Consider the following 17,364-nt stretch of genomic DNA (forward strand, 5'->3'; position numbering starts at 1 on the left):
TACCGGCTGCTGCCCCGGGGCACTGCACGAGGTAAGTTCCGTGTTGTGCGGCGCAGGTTCCCGAGCAGCGCGGGCACGTCGGGTGGCGACCAGCCCACGTTCCAGGAGGAGGGGCAGGACGACGACCTCTACAGCTAAGCTACCGGCTGCTGCCCCGGGGCACTGCACGAGGTAAGTTCCGTGTTGTGCGGCGCAGGTTCCCGAGCAGCGCGGGCACGTCGGGTGGCGACCAGCCCACGTTCCAGGAGGAGGGGCAGGACGACGACCTCTACAGCTAAGCTACCGGCTGCTGCCCCGGGGCACTGCACGAGGTAAGTTCCGTGTTGTGCGGCGCAGGTTCCCGAGCAGCGCGGGCACGTCGGGTGGCGACCAGCCCACGTTCCAGGAGGAGGGGCAGGACGACGACCTCTACAGCTAAGCTACCGGCTGCTGCCCCGGGGCACTGCACGAGGTAAGTTCCGTGTTGTGCGGCGCAGGTTCCCGAGCAGCGCGGGCACGTCGGGTGGCGACCAGCCCACGTTCCAGGAGGAGGGGCAGGACGACGACCTCTACAGCTAAGCTACCGGCTGCTGCCCCGGGGCACTGCACGAGGTAAGTTCCGTGTTGTGCGGCGCAGGTTCCCGAGCAGCGCGGGCACGTCGGGTGGCGACCAGCCCACGTTCCAGGAGGAGGGGCAGGACGACGACCTCTACAGCTAAGCTACCGGCTGCTGCCCCGGGGCACTGCACGAGGTAAGTTCCGTGTTGTGCGGCGCAGGTTCCCGAGCAGCGCGGGCACGTCGGGTGGCGACCAGCCCACGTTCCAGGAGGAGGGGCAGGACGACGACCTCTACAGCTAAGCTACCGGCTGCTGCCCCGGGGCACTGCACGAGGTAAGTTCCGTGTTGTGCGGCGCAGGTTCCCGAGCAGCGCGGGCACGTCGGGTGGCGACCAGCCCACGTTCCAGGAGGAGGGGCAGGACGACGACCTCTACAGCTAAGCTACCGGCTGCTGCCCCGGGTCACTGCACGAGGTAAGTTCCGTGTTGTGCGGCGCAGGTTCCCGAGCAGCGCGGGCACGTCGGGTGGCGACCAGCCCACGTTCCAGGAGGAGGGGCAGGACGACGACCTCTACAGCTAAGCTACCGGCTGCTGCCCCGGGTCACTGCACGAGGTAAGTTCCGTGTTGTGCGGCGCAGGTTCCCGAGCAGCGCGGGCACGTCGGGTGGCGACCAGCCCACGTTCCAGGAGGAGGGGCAGGACGACGACCTCTACAGCTAAGCTACCGGCTGCTGCCCCGGGGCACTGCACGAGGCAAGTTACGGTACTCTAGAGCGGCCACACTGGAGATTTGCGAGCGAGTTGGAAGCAGGGCGAGCGCGCAGTGAGTTCGCAAATCGTTAGTGATGCCGCGCTCTAGGCTGCTTAGACGCCATAATAAACTTCTGACCCTAAAAAACGTTTTAATATGTGGGCTTGGAGCATAAGGACCTTTCTGTGATAGAAAACCAATGTCTGTCTTATTACAGAACTTGTACGTTTAAATATAATTACGATCTAGATTTCAACTTTCAAAAGTACTCCAAAACCACAGGCTAAACGCAAATGTATACAAAAACGTTCAAGAGTAATTCGAGACTATTATTAAAATAAATACTAATAGTGAAAAATGACCCGCGTGATTTTATATCCTGAAAATACTATACTTTGAATTATGAATCAGCATATTTATTTTTAGGATCGGTCCCAAGTCCCAACAGTAACTCGTTCAGTATATGATTTACATTTTATTTGTTGTACATAGCTTAACATTGTGGGCACATACAGTCAGCAAAGCTACTTAACATTGTGGGCACATACAGTCAGCAAAGCTATTAGCTTAGCACCGCTGCATACACATTTGTATGCAGGGGTGCTAAGCTAATTAATAGTTTTGTTGACTGTACATAGCTTTTAAGATCTACTTACAAAATATTTATATTTTGACAGATTCCGACCTATTTCGGACTACGACTACGGTACCCGGGGCCTCTCAACACACACGCGCGGGGCGCGTCCTACACGTATCTCCAGCAGCCGGCACACACACACACAAACACAGAGAGACCAGAGGCCGGCTCCGCCCGCGCGCCAGTTCTAGGACTGACTTATACTTAAGATTATTAAGATTATCGGTGAACCACATCCGGACGGGTGTAGCGGGTCCCGGGTTGCGGAAATGTCTATAATGTCTATATTAAATTCCAATATGTATTCCCGACCGGGTATAAGTGTATTTATTTTGTCGATCGATTGATAGCATTTCTTTGTGTTCGGATTCGCTTGTGTTTAGTTGTAATTTGAATAATGTAGGCTCGCGGAGCCGTTAAGATCATAATGATATAGTATAATTGTTAACTGTATGGCAGATCCTGTGCGTAGGCGACTATTACACAATATCGCAGTGATTTTTTAATAAAAGATTTTTATAGACCAATAATTGTGTTTTTATTGTTTTATCCTTACATTTGAACACCACGCTTCTCCCTAATAATAAAGCGAAAGTAACTGTCTGTCTGTTATCTCTTCACTCTTAAACTAATGAACCATTTTAGATGAAATTTGGTGTGGAAACACTTTTTGACAGTTATTTTAAACATTTTATTTATACAGTTAAGACTGTTACCTTAAAATTATTTTTAATATACATTTATATCCGACATTACGGCAGAAGCCAGAATGTGATAAAAATAACTTCGTACTTTGCTCTGTGAAGTTCTTTGTGATGCGAAAATAAAACATTAGTCACATTAGATAAGATTATTATATAGGGGCTGTCCATAAATTACGTCATCGATTTTTGACCCTCCCCTAAAATCATCCAAAAAACATGCTTCGAATGACCCCGTTTCCTCTACCATCATCCGATGTCTAGACCCCGCCACCCCCTAATTTGAAATGACGTAATTTATGAATAGCCCCAAGGTACGAATACAAACGAGTTATGTCCCTGTTGAGTGTTGCAACCTATAAAAACTTAGAACACATCAAGGGATTCCCCTACATTCAAACGTGTTTCAAAGTCATTTCATGAACTACTGGATTTTATTGTACATATCTAGTCCTATACCACAGAATTAATAATAGTACTACCGTACAGAAAGGACACTTCTTGCAAACCCGATGTTTGACAGCGATTCAGGGTCGAATCATGCTATCCCTTTCTAATATATAGCACTATCCCTTTCGGCTATTTAGGGTTTTCAAAATTCAAGTGATTATCTTATGGCTCCTCTACACGATGGGCCAGCGCCGGCCACTCCAAGGGACGCATTTATGCGTTAGAGGGAGCAAGTGATATTGCTATCTCATTCTACCGCATGGCTGAGCCCCTTGGAGTGGCCGGCGCTGGCCCATCGTGTAGAGGAGCGATTATCTGTGGTCGTGCACGCACAATTAAGGAAGTCAAGTGATGCCAAACCTAATAATTGCTCGTAAGGAGTGTCTCCCCACTGCCTATACTTATGGTATGGCCATTAGTCAAATGAGCTATTGACTCTTGACTGATGATCATCAAAAACAAAAACAAAATATTAGGTAACAACATCTGGGGCCAAATTCGACATGTGCAACTGTCAGATTTCGCATCCACGTCAAATCAACAGTTGATTTTATTGCATACTGAGTGTTGATTCCATCAACGGTGGATAATATCATTTGGTACAACCAAAACTCAACTCTAAACTAAGGGTGGTTCGGTTTGGTTGGCTTGTCACCCTAACTGTGGATTGTTAATGTCAAATTTTGACATTGTACGTGTTCGAGAACTTATGATTTTTCCCTCATCAACGGGAGATCAACACGATACGTCAAACGTCGCTTGTCGAATAGGGGCCCTGTGCTTGTTTTATTTATACTTTTGTAACAATGACGTGCCTATTATTTAATTAGACTTCCCTAACTACTACTTAATGTCTCGGGTAATTAACACATGAACATATTTGACTTAAATAATTATTGTTCGTTACTGATAAGGTTATTTATTTAAGTACTATCTTTTGCATGCGACTTCGTCTGCGTAGAATGATGATGATTATGATTTATAAAAACTATCCTATGTCCTTCCCCGGGCCTTAAACTATCTCCATGCCAAATTTCATCTAAATCGGTTCAGCGATATAATCGTGAAGAGGTTACAGACAGAGTTACTTACTAGGGTAAGATGGGTTAAATATACGACACAGTTAAAAATAATATAGAGGTTTTTTAACACTCAATAACTTCTATTTACTCCTAAGTATAGGGAACGTGCATAGAAGAAAAAGTTGATTCACCGTATAAAGAAATGGGTACCCAAAGCTAACCCAGTATGTAAGGGGTTGTGCACAAATCACGCGAGGTATTTTCGGCTACTTATTGACCCCTCCTCCCCCTTGATGATATTTGGTGAGGTTTTTGGCTACCCCTCACGTGTATTTTTTTGAATTTTTTCATTCGACCTAATTTTAAGATAAATAGTGTTCTATTAAGAAAATATTGTTTATTTTTGTATTTTCCTTAAATAGACTCGCTATTTTGAAGTGCAGAGTGAAGATTTATGTTTAACGAAACCGAGAAAAAGTATATCTACTCATGTGGTAGGTTCTTTTTTCTTAGTTTCGTTTACTGTAGAAAAATACACGTGAGGTTTCCTTATACCCCCCTCCCCCAACGTTATCTATCGTGAGTTTTTCGTGACCCTCTCCCATCGAATCTCGCGAAATTTGTGCACAAGCCCTATAAGTAACATAAATAATATATGAGTTTATCCAATGATTGGCATTAGAAGTCCCTATCATAGCACCATTTTTTTTATTAACCTTTAGGGTGCCGACCAGAGGCAGAGCGTCCATAGAACTCGATTTCTGCCGGCTTGCCAAACTGCTCCGGCTAACATAATATATTACTACCGGCTACTAATATTCTTGGCTCGCCACTGGTACGGATATTGTGGTAGTTTGTGAACAAGGAAAAAAACCGGGCAAGTGCGAGTCGGACTCGCGCACGAAGGGTTCCGTACCATAATGCAAAAAAAAAAAACAAAAAAAAAGCAAAAAAGAAAACGGTCACCCATCCAAGTACTGACCCCTCCCGACGTTGCTTAACTTTGGTCAAAAATCACGTTTGCTGTATGGGAGCCCCATTTAAATCTTTATTTTATTCTGTTTTTAGTATTTGTTGTTATAGCGGCAACAGAAATACATCATCTGTGAAAATTTCAACTGTCTAGCTATCACGGTTCGTGAGATACAGCCTGGTGACAGACGGACGGACGGACGGACGGACGGACAGCGAAGTCTTAGTAATAGGGTCCCGTTTTACCCTTTGGGTACGGAACCCTAAAAAAAGTAACTGTAGGTATTATTTTAGTTTTATTTAAATGAGTCCTTATTGTCCATCACGAGTTCCTGTGACTAAGTACATGATAAGTGATAACAGGGGGATATTGTAAATGTTCGAATAAATACAACACCCATCAGTGTTTGCTGACCCGTTGGCCGCGACACATTTAATACAAAGCATATGCAAATATAAGTGATAAAAGTTGTGTGGACGTTAATCTGTCCTATGAGGAGCTGTAAAAATGGGTAAGCTATCTTTTCTTTTATGTAAGACTGCTTCGTTTCACATATCAATTTTTTTGCAAAGTCTTAATTTTTTTCTTTCATAATAACCTTCTCCTGACGTCGACAATAACAAACAGAACAAAAAAATAATTAGCGAAATTGGTCCACCCGTTCACGCGTAACCAAGTCAGGATTGATTGTTATACTTATGAGGAGTTTAGTATTTGTTTTACTGTCAATTAAATTCTGGAAGATGGAAAAAAATCGACACGTTCGAGACAGTGCCTGCTAAGAAAATAGACAACATTTATGAAGATATTATGTCTGAAGGGTATCATTTAACCTATTTTCGTAGAGTCTGACCTTACTGCCAAGTTTGTGCAAAGTTAGGGTAGACAGAATCTATATACCTACTTAAGAATTGAAATATAACAACCACCAGAAGTTAATTGTTAAATTATTTATCTCAAATTAGGGAAGCTGATGTAAAATTAAGTTGTACACGTTCCGCCACCGCACTGTCATAAAATGGAAAAACTATGACAGTCTTTTTCACTGCACTCTTCTTACGATTGACTTCTCTTATGTTTTTTTGTTCAATTATAAAAAAGTCGTTATTTCTTTCCAAAGACACATTGAATAAACCAAACAGGCAAACCTTTTGGCCCTTCCTTGATAGTTAATAGGTAGGTACCTAGTCAAATTGTGTATATATATGTATTTCATTTCCCAGATATTTTACCTATATTATAACATGTTCCCTAAAATAAAATAAAAAAATAATAAAATTGCAATTAATTTAGAAGTTGTTATGGCCCACTCGTGTAAACAAAGAACGGTTAATTCTTCGACATGAAAAATGATAAGAGTCCTACGCGTCGGTTTAAATTATAAAACATCCGATATGAAAAACCCATACTTATCTCTTTCGTCGAAATTGTACAATCTATTTAAAAATAATAATTGGCCAAGCACGAAGTCAAGACTACGGTGTTCAGAGCACCGTACGACACATCCCTAGGTGGTTTTAAGTTTGGATACTAATACTAATTTATCCCATAAGTACATTTTATTGACTAGGAAATAAGAAGGTAATGTCTGGGAGCTCTGGGACCTTGGAGTTTGGACTTTTATTAAAGTCCTCTGGGCTAGTATAGGTAATGTAGAAGTTACAAAGCTTCTACCTTAGATATATTTTTTAGAGATTAAAGATTTTATTTACCACCTTGTCGGGTTGATTGTATATCCATACCAAATTACAGCTTTCTAACACTAACAATCAACCTCATCTTGGAGGTGAAAAGAGGAAAAATCGTAAGTCCCATTTCGGCCAACCGAAATCAAGAACGTTTATATAATATAGGCCTAATACCGTTTATCTAAAACGTTTGGTGAAGGCACATTTCTAGTAGAAACAAATTATTATGAATTTCTCTGTAATTTGTACAAACCATTTCGTAAACTGACATTCCGCTAAACTGTTGTTTTTACATCTTACTAGTACTAGCATCCATAACATATTGAAGTATGATATTCTTCCACTTGTCTGGACATTTTCATTATTATTGATTCTTTTTTGGAGAATGGCTTTTTCTGCCACGGCACTTTGCCAATTATTGATTCTTTCAAACACCAAAATAGTTGATAATTTAATATACGTCAGAGTTGACAGGCAACTTCGAGCATGAAAAACTAAATCCGTCAAAAATACTGGGTATACATGTCGTAGTCAGATCGTATAATCCGCCGTATTACATTACGGCTAGCCGTTTTCAAAAACAGGGGCGTTTTGAAATGCGGCGGTTCGACGATTAGCCGGATTGTCATTGCGATACGTTCTTCAATAAGGCGGCCCACGTTTAGCCGCATCGTACATTGTAGAGTGACCAGTTCTTTCGGTCGCCTTCGTAACCGGAGTTTGACAATGTTTGCAATTTAATTTATTTCTACCATGGTCCCACCGCACTACATGTGTTTCTTTTCCAAAACATTTCCTTCACAACTTAAATAGACGGAGCCCCGCAAGCGGGGCTCCTATTTCTGGGCGGTTTGCCCTTCGGGCATCTGAAGTTACATAACGAACCTAACCTAATTACCTACCTACGCTTTTTTCCCCAAAGTGTAATTTTTTCACGGACGTCTCACTTAATCAATAGGTACGTAGGTTAGGTTCGTTAGGTAGCTTCAGATGCCCGAAGGGCAAACCGCTCAGAAATAGGAGCCCCGCGAAGCGGGGCTCCGTCTAGTTAAGTTGCGAAGGAAATTTTTTTTTTGAAAAGAAACAGTCCGACAAACTCCAGATTTGATGGACACCCCAGCGTTTGTCAGGCAGCGCCACGAGTGTTAAAAATGGGAACTAAAAACTGTCAAAGCGGCGGCTAATGACTCGCTGTATTACATTACGGCTAGCCGTGTTGAAGAACGTATGGCGCCGAATACATTCCGGCGGATTCTCATTCAGCCGCATTCAATACGGCTAATCGTTAAACCGCCGCATTTCAAAACGCCCCTGTTTTTGAAAACGGCTAGCCGTAATGTAATACGGCGGATTATACGATCCGACTGCGACATACATACAACCTCATAATCTTTGATATAGTCGCAATTGTTGTATTTTAAACTTGTAGACTGGGCAGGCACAGGCTTGTTTCTGACTCAAAATATAATTAACGTAAAGTATTAATCAATTTGCTCATGTTTCATATAAGTCACAGAAATAAGTACCTAATAATAAATGTCTAAGTTTTAGTACAAATAGGGTAACTGCGTCAGGTTGCCGTCCAGTACCTGTTTTCGTCCACTTGGCGGAGTTGCTACAAAGAATTGCGTATAATTTGAATATAAACCTAACATACCGGACAATTTTGGACTTATTGTACATCAGTTTTTAAAAGCAAAAATATTTTAGTAGAACTGGTATTCATGAGTACCAAATCTTAACTGACATTTTTGTCACTCAAACAAGTTTGATCAAGATCGGCTTACTTTATATTTCGTCAACTTTACCTTTGTTTCCAAAAACTGTGAATTATTAAATTTAATTTTTTTTTCGTAACAGAACAGTATCTAGTTGCTGCTCTCATAGATCGGTTCAAAAATATACATACTTTATACATAAATGTAATGGTACTTAATGAAAAGGAATAGGTACTGTTTCGACGAATCAGATACTCTCAGTAAAATCTATAGGTAGATGACGCCATAGCTGTTAATAAATATTGAATGACTTTATTATCTCTATTCTATCGCTTTACTAACTCTATGTGCTCTAATGTGAAAAAAAAAACACAACGACAGTGAAGAACGGAATTCTTAATTTAAATTTGAACTGATAAACTCCAATAATAAATATGATTCTTACTGAGCACACTGCGATGGTCCATTGGTTGGAAAGCCCGTTCGAAATTTAAACTTATTTGCTTTATAATAAGGTTGCATTTTGCAGATCTTTTACTCTCTCATACTTATAGTAGGCTATTCAGAAAACAAATGAAATATCTCACAAAAGTAAGTAAGTAGAATTAAACTTTGTATCAAAGACATAAGTCATAAATTTCAATGCCAAAGTTTTAAGTAAGGATCTTACTTACTAAAACTACTTCTTAATATGAATGACCAGTGTAAGCATCACTTAGCTAGCCCTAAGCAACCAAAGATCAGGCTGCAGTTTAAAAACTAATAAAGTTAGAGTTAACCTGATAATTTTCCCGCCGTCTCCATACTCGTTTTAGTTGGATATTGACTGGTCAGCTGCCTGTTAGCTATAGTTTTCCCGAAAATCGCCAGGACAGAGGTGAAAATTTTTGTATGAAAACTTGCAACTTTAAATGCATTTTTTATCGAAACTATTGCATTCTAAAATGAAGTCAAAATCAGTCCATCGACTCAATTTTTTGCAAGCTTTCTAATGGTACCTCACACGATTCTTACAATTGAAAATAAAATTCAGCCTACCCCTCTTAACCCCTAAATTTCCCCCTAAAATCAGAAATAAGTAGTTTCGATTTATTCACAGTGTTAGTGATGGTACTTGCCATAACTATTCCAAATTTCAGGTACCTACATCAAACGGTCTTTGAGAAAAACGCATTTAACCGATTTGCAAGACCGAAGTGATCCCATAAGAGCACCGTGAACAAAGTTTTGTACGGTGCTCTAAAAATCGATCCTTGAACTTATAACTGTATCTAATCATTTTAATTTCAGGTTATAATACCCAAAAGATAATTTTGCTGGCATTTGCCGCAATAAGTCAAGTGGATGGTGATTGCCAGCTGGCCGACTTGGGACGGCAACCTTGTGAAGGCGAATTAACTTGCACTGATGACTTTGGCTCCGCTATCGCCTACATAAGAGATTGGCCCTGCAGACGCCATGAAACCTACGACTACTACAACGGTTACCGACGATTTAGAACCGATGACGACTACAGTCTATACGTCAGAGCAGAAAATATTGACGGAACAGATTCATTCGACGCCTACGGTGTCGTCAATGAACTCAGAGACCATATACTCACTCTATCGATTACCAACGGAAAAATGAACTCAGTCCCATCAGCCATTTATAATGCACGTAAAGCAACAAACATTGATCTTTCCAGCAACACAATAGAGTCTTTAAAGCTAGAAGCTTTCACAAAAATTAACAGTTTAAAATTGCTCAACATGTCTTGTAATCATATAGCAGATTTAGAAGTCGGCGAGAGATCGCCCGGCGCCGGATTCAGCGTGGTACAGACAATAGATTTGAGCTACAACGCTATATCGTCCATACCCAACAATTACTTCAGACAGTTTCCAGATTTACTACATTTAGATCTATCTCATAATTATATCAAAAGTTTCGATATACTTACTTTTGAAGGCATTACACAGCTCCAAAAGTTATACGTTTCAGATAACGAAATAACTAAATTGGGTGTAGTTTTTGCAAGATTCGAATTTATGAAGGAATTGGTTTTAGACCACAACTATTTGACATCAATTGAGGAAAGCAATTTTGATAAAATGTCCAAGTTGGAAAAACTTAATATAAGTTCGAACACTTTAGCTAGTATTGGAGATGCATCGTTTGACCATTTGGTTGAATTACAGGACTTGGACTTGAGCAATAACACAATTAGTACAATCACTAAGTCTATATTTCAGCATAACACTAATTTACAATCGTTAGACATATCATCAAATAGAATTTCTAAAATAGAACCAGGAGCATTTGAAGGAAAGCGTATTGAGGATTTTAAAGTCCATAATAATCCTATTGCGGGTTCTTTGATCAAAAACACCTTTCTAGGCATTTGTGTCGACAAACTAGACTTGAGTAGTGCTAATGTTACTGAGCTAGGTCCGGAATTATTTGAGGGGCAATTTCAATCTTTAAATTTCAGTAGAAATTCTATATCCAAAATTCATAAAACAACCTTTTATAAACTCGAATTATTGACAGAACTAGACCTCTCATATAACCAATTACAAGACATAGAATTTGACACTTCGAATCTAAACAATCTTTCCTACTTCTATATCAACAATAATAAAATTAAGAAAATCAGAAACGACACGTTTAAATCTCTAACTTCGTTAAAAGTTGTCGATTTATCTAATAACGCAATTGAAAATATTGAAATACTTTCTTTCCAAAATTTAAAAGAGCTTGAGTCGTTGAATTTAAATAATAATCCCCTTGTTGAGGTTATCCCGCCACATATGTTCAGTGGACTAGCTTTAACTACAGAGCTCGATTTCACTAATTCCAAAATAAAAACGATTCAAAACAACGCCTTCAACGGAATGGAGTCCGTAAAAAAGTTCAATTCTACACATAGTAAGATATCAGTACTAGAATTTAATACATTTAATGGCACTGGGTCAATTGAAGTTTTGGATCTATCTTACAATCAAATAGAATCTTTTTCTATAAATAATACGAATATAAAATTTGTGAATGATTTGTATTTACAATACAATAAACTTCAACATGTGACCGATCAAACTTTTTCAGGGCTAAGTAATTTAAGTTCATTAAGTTTAAAGGGGAATAATCTAATTAACATTGAGAATGGAGCTTTTCGCGATTTAAATAATCTTCTAAAGCTTGACATTTCTGCCAATAAAGATGTAGTATTTAATTCATCGATATTTTCGAATTTGAAGTCACTCTCTGTAGTCCTACTCGATCACGTGACATCAAGATTTACTTTCGAGAGTGTAGTAAATACTACAATTACCAACTTGGATTTGTCTTTTTGCGAAATATCAGATATCAATGAAGTCCAAGTGTACCAGATTACAACTCTCGAACTGTTGAATCTGGCTTCAAATAAGATTAGGACTGTTGATAAGAAATCGTTCCAAAATTTACGCCAAGTTGCATGGATCGATCTCAGTAATAATAAGCTTTCCAGTATCCAACCAGGGTCTTTCAGCGATAATGAAGACCTGAGCATCCTAAATTTAAGCAATAACTTCGTGTCTTCGCTAAAGTTTGGTGTATTTGATGGTCTAGCGAATTTAAACACCCTTGACTTGTCAAGTAATACGTTGCATAGTTTTAGTGCAAGCATATTTCACAACACACCTCTTCTGCGATTAGTTTATGTTGACAATAATCTAATAGACGATGTAGATTTTGTAGAGTTTACTAAAGCAAATATTAGAGAACTTTACATAGGTGGAAACCCTGTACCTTGCAGTAGGTTAACCGAATGGAAAAAGAATACGGATATTCCGCACAGACTGCACAGTCATACAGGCTTACTGTCCGTTAAAGCGAGAAATGAAATATATGATAAAGAGAATGTTGATGGCATAACTTGTAAAGGTAAGACTAAGTTTAATGACTTTGGTCAGAACAATAGTAACGAAACTGCTCTTGCAGCAATGTTGTCGAGCTCTTTGGAAGAATTCCGGGTCACAGTGGAAAGGTTTTTGAACCGTAACGATTCTAAAATTGATCTCGAGTCAATCGGTCTCCAAAAGGTCTCTACTTCAATAGAAAATTTTCTAGAAGTATTTAACAAAAGTGAAACAAGAAATAATATTTTAATTGAAAAACTAATGAACATCAACAATAGCACTAACAGGGCTTTAGAAAACATACAAGAATATGTAAAACTTCGTAATGTTATAGCAGTGGATTCTCAAACAGATTCGCCAATAAGGAATGATGAAATAGAGAAAACAATCATTGCAATGTTATCGAAAGAAAAACAATCTATGAAAAATGAAATTAAGAGTATGTTTGATGATTGGAAGTCGAATAATGTTGTATATAATAAATTTGCCGCTCAGTCCGCTAGTGATGGAGGCTCAAATGATCTGAGGTCTGCATTATATTTCATAGCTACGTGCCTTGCGGCACTCCTTGGTCTACTAGTTTTAAGTCTGATATTCGTTTTCTTTAAGTTACGAAATAAACATGCGTATAGTAACCATTTGTCGCATAGCAGACAACCAATATCCAATGTGATGGAAATGGAATAACTATAAAGTTGTGAGTTGTAGATTTTTGTATGATGTTTTTAATGTTTTTAATTGTACTTTAAACATAGGTTAAGCTTAAATTAAAATGTTTATAATATATACCTGAAAAATGTGTTTTATTTTTGATATAATCGATAGTGGAAATTTCAAACAGCCTAGTTTTCAGGAGCGCAAAATAAAATAATTTTTTTTTATGAAAATGGTAATTTGGGTAAAAACTTCCCCATACAAACGTCCCCATTTTCCTCCCTGAATATTGATGTTCTGGAAAACATCTTTATACAATTTATTGTATAGCCACGAAGGACCGTGGCCGTGGCTGTGGCTCGTGGGAGTCTTGGGACTCGTAGGCTACTAAAATATTTCTAGTTAGCGATACTAACGTTCAGTTAAATGACTGGGTTACAGGGCTATAACTGCGGAAATCGAAGTTCGCAAATTGCGGGGATCTTTCTCTTTTACTCCAATGACGGCGTAATTAGAGTGACAGAGAAAAATCCCCGCAATTTGCGATTTTCGGTTTTCGCGGTAGCCCCTCAGGGCAAGTAACGCCACGTTAACAATGAAACAGCCGTCTTATAGCTGTCTCTTTTTAGAGCACCGTACAAAACTTTGTTCACGGTGCTCTTATGGGATCACTTCGGTCTTGCAAATCGGTTAAATGCGTTTTTCTCAAAGACCGTTTGATGTAGGTACCTGAAATTTGGAATAGTTATGGCAGGTACCATCACTAACACTGTGAATAAGTCGAAACTGCTTATTTCTGATTTTAGGGGGAAATTTAGGGGTTAAGAGGGGTAGGCTGAATTTTATTTTCAATTGTAAGAATCGTGTGAGGTACCATTAGAAAGCTTGCAAAAAATTGAATCGATGGACTGATTTTGACTTCATTTTAGAATGCAATAGTTTCGATAAAAAATGCATTTAAAGTTGCAAGTTTTCATACAAAAATTTTCACCTCTGTCCTGGCGATTTTCGGGAAAACTATAGCTAACAGGCAGCTGACCAGTCAATATCCAACTAAAACGAGTATGGAGACGGCGGGAAAATTATCAGGTTAACTCTAACTTTATTAGTTTTTAAACTGCAGCCTGATCTTTGGTTGCTTAGGGCTAGCTAACTGATGCTTACACTGGTCATTCATATTAAGAAGTAATTTTAGTAAGAAAGATCCTTACTTAAAACTTTGACATTGAACTTTATGACTTATGTCTTTGATACAAAGTTTAATTCTACTTACTTACTTTTGTGAGATATTTCATTTTTTTTCTGAATAGCCTACTATAAGTATGAGAGAGTAAAAGGTCTGCAAAATGCAACCTTATTATAAAGCAAATAAGTTTAAATTTCGAACGGGCTTTCCAACCAATGGACTATCGCAGTGTGCTCAGTAAGAATCATATTTATTATTGGAGTTTATCAGTTCAAATTTAAATTAAGAATTCCGTTCTTCACTGTCGTTGTGTTTTTTTTTTCACATTAGAGCACATAAAGTTAGTAGTACAGTACCTATTCCTTTTCATTAAGTACCATTACATTTATGTATTAATTGTATAAAGTATGTATATTTTTGAACCGATTGGTGAGAGCAGCAACTAGATACTGTTCTGTTACGAAAAAAAAATTAAAATTCACAATTCACAGTTTTTTGGAAACAAAGATAAAGTTGACGAAATATAAAGTAAGCCGATCTTGATCAAACTTGTTTGAGTGACAAAAATGTCAGTTAAGATTTGGTACTCATGAATTCCAGTTCTACTAAAATATTTTTGCTTTTAAAAACTGATGTACAATAAGTACAAAAATGTCCGGTAAGTTAGGTTTATATTCAAATTATACGCAATTCTTTGTAGCAACTCCGCCAAGTGGACGGAAACAGGTACTGGACGGCAACCTGACGCAGTTACCCTATTTGTACTAAAACTTCATCATCATCATAGGCCTTTCAGTCTATTGCAGACTATACAAACAGTGTCAGGCAGGGCGACAACTAAAACTTAGACATGTATTATTAGGTACTTATTTCTGTGACTTATATGAAACATGAGCAAATTGATTAATACTTTACGTTAATTATATTTTGAGTCAGAAACAAGCCTAATGTCAAAAACCGAGAAATGCCGAATCACAGACTTAATTGTAATATTATTCCTTTTTGAGTCGTGCCTGCCCAGTCTACAAGTTTAAAACCTTCCGGAACATAATGTTGAAATCTCATAATGTTGAATTCTCGAAATGTTGGATTCTCATAATGTTGAATCTCAAAATGTTGAATTCTCCAAATGTTGAATCTCAAAATGTTGGATTCTCCAAATGTTGAATCTCAAAATGTTGAACTCTCAAAATGTTGGATTACAAAATGTTGAATCTCAAAATGTTGAATTCTCAAAATGTTGGATTCCGAAAATGTTGGATTCCCAATATGTTGATTCTCAAAATGTTGAACAGTAAATCTTGAAATCTTGGCAAATCTAAAAATTTTGGTACTCGATATAGGTCCAGGTAAGGGATGAGCAGAATGTCCAAGTCGCAAAATGTGCAGGCTACGTAAAATGAGCAGATCGCAAAATGTGCAAATCTCATAATGAACAGATCGCAAAATGTGTAGATTTTAAATTATACCTACTCTATCCACGTTAACGAGCTAGTAGTACCAGAAAACTCAGACTGCACGTGATTGGTCAGCGATAAGGGCGATGCAGGTGCAACGGGTGAGTTTACATGATAGTCAACTCTGTCTATTGTACGGTGCGGACGCGTCTAATTGCTCTAAATATTTTTATATTAACAAACACCTTCTTTTTTTGAAATTGTTATGTATACCCAAACACCTATTTAGTGACCTAAATCAATATTTTGACTATCCCTTATCCTTAACTATTTTGACTATCCCTTATCCTTAACTATTTTGAACTGCATGTTTATAATCAATAAATAGTTCTTTAAAGTATTTAGGGTCGGTTGCACCAAACTGTTCGTATCGTTAAAGAGTTCGCAAAATTTTTATGTATGGAAAGTTTCATAGTAAAGCGCCGGGGCGCGCCGGCTCACGTTGATCAGTCTGTCAAATGTGGTTGGTGCAACTGGCCCTTAGTCCACCAATATGTCATTTCAGTATTGATCATAAACATGCAGTTGGTTATTAAAACTTAACTAAATAGAGTATAAAATAAATATAATAGGTCATTTCTCAATAAGTTGGCACCGCCAGGTTAAAATTTATGTTTTTCAAAAATTTTGCTTTTTTGCATTTGTCTTTATTGGGATCGTTAAAAGGCAACTTAAACTATTAGAAAATGTGGAAGGGAAGCAATTCCTTCAATTAGTTTAGAATTAGTTTAGGCGTTTGAAATTCAGGTGAATGATATCAAGGACAGGTGAAAGATATTTTATCTCCAGGTTATCGATAGTAGAAGCAGGCTATCGAGAAATGAGTACAAATTCCAATGAAAATATTGACAGGTTATCGAGAGGCGTCATTAACCTGTGTCCGTTGCCGTTAACCTGGTTTCTTGTCATCATTCACCTGTAATGAGTGTCATCCACCTGTCCACCACATCATTTTCAATGCCTTCTAAAAATAATCGAAAAATGTGTCATCTTCGATAAAAAGGGACCTTATTGTCCACCATGATGATTAAAATTTTGGATCAGGTTTGTTGCAACATAGACACACGCTGTTTTGGTCATCCAACACGTCTTGATGAGCACTAGGAAGTGCAGTACCCAAGATAAAGCTGATGCTGAATCCTCGCAGTACCTACTGGAACTCAGGTTTGATGCAACATAGACACACGCTGTTTTAGTCAATCAACACGTCTTGATGAGGACTTGGGAGGGCAGTACCCAAGATAGAGCTGATGCTGAACCCTCGCAGCACCTAGTGGAACTCAGGTTTGGTGCAACATAGACACACGCTGTTTTAGTCATCCAACACGTCTTGATGAGCACTTGGAAAAGTGGTACCCAAGATAGAGCTGATGCTGAACCCTCGCAGTACCTAGTGGAACTCAGGTTTGGTGCAACATAGACACACGCTGTTTTGGTCATTCAACACGTCTTGATGGGGATTTGGGAGAGCAGTACCCAAGATAGAGCTGATGATGAACCCTCGCAGTACCTACTGGAACTCAGGTTTGATGCAACATAGACACATGCTGTTTTGGTCATTCGACACGTCTTGATGAGCACTTGGGAGAGCAGTACCCAAGATAGAGCTGATGCTGAACCCTCGCAGCACCTAGTGGAACAGGTTTGGTGCAACATAGACACACGCGCTGTTTTGGTCATCCAACACGTCTTGATGAGCACTTCGAAA

General features: G+C 39.1%; 1 protein-coding gene and 1 long non-coding RNA gene across 2 annotated transcripts; both read left to right on the top strand.

The window, feature by feature from the left end:
- The first annotated feature begins 1,044 nt into the window (after nucleotides 1-1,044).
- On the top strand, nucleotides 1,045-2,456 carry LOC134672332 (uncharacterized). The gene is made up of 2 exons (XR_010099321.1): nucleotides 1,045-1,151; nucleotides 1,967-2,456. It is a non-coding gene; the product is annotated as an uncharacterized LOC134672332 (long non-coding RNA).
- Nucleotides 2,457-5,489: 3,033 nt separating this feature from the next.
- LOC134672063 (toll-like receptor 3) lies at nucleotides 5,490-13,488 on the top strand. Its single transcript, XM_063529963.1, has 2 exons — nucleotides 5,490-5,583; nucleotides 9,769-13,488. Exons 1-2 carry the CDS (start codon nucleotides 5,580-5,582, stop codon nucleotides 13,044-13,046), a joined length of 3,282 nt encoding a protein of 1,093 aa, XP_063386033.1. The 5' UTR covers nucleotides 5,490-5,579; the 3' UTR covers nucleotides 13,047-13,488.
- Nucleotides 13,489-17,364: the final 3,876 nt, after the last annotated feature.

Source organism: Cydia fagiglandana, chromosome 16 (assembly GCF_963556715.1).
Source record: "Cydia fagiglandana chromosome 16, ilCydFagi1.1, whole genome shotgun sequence".
NCBI lineage: Eukaryota > Metazoa > Arthropoda > Insecta > Lepidoptera > Tortricidae > Cydia > Cydia fagiglandana.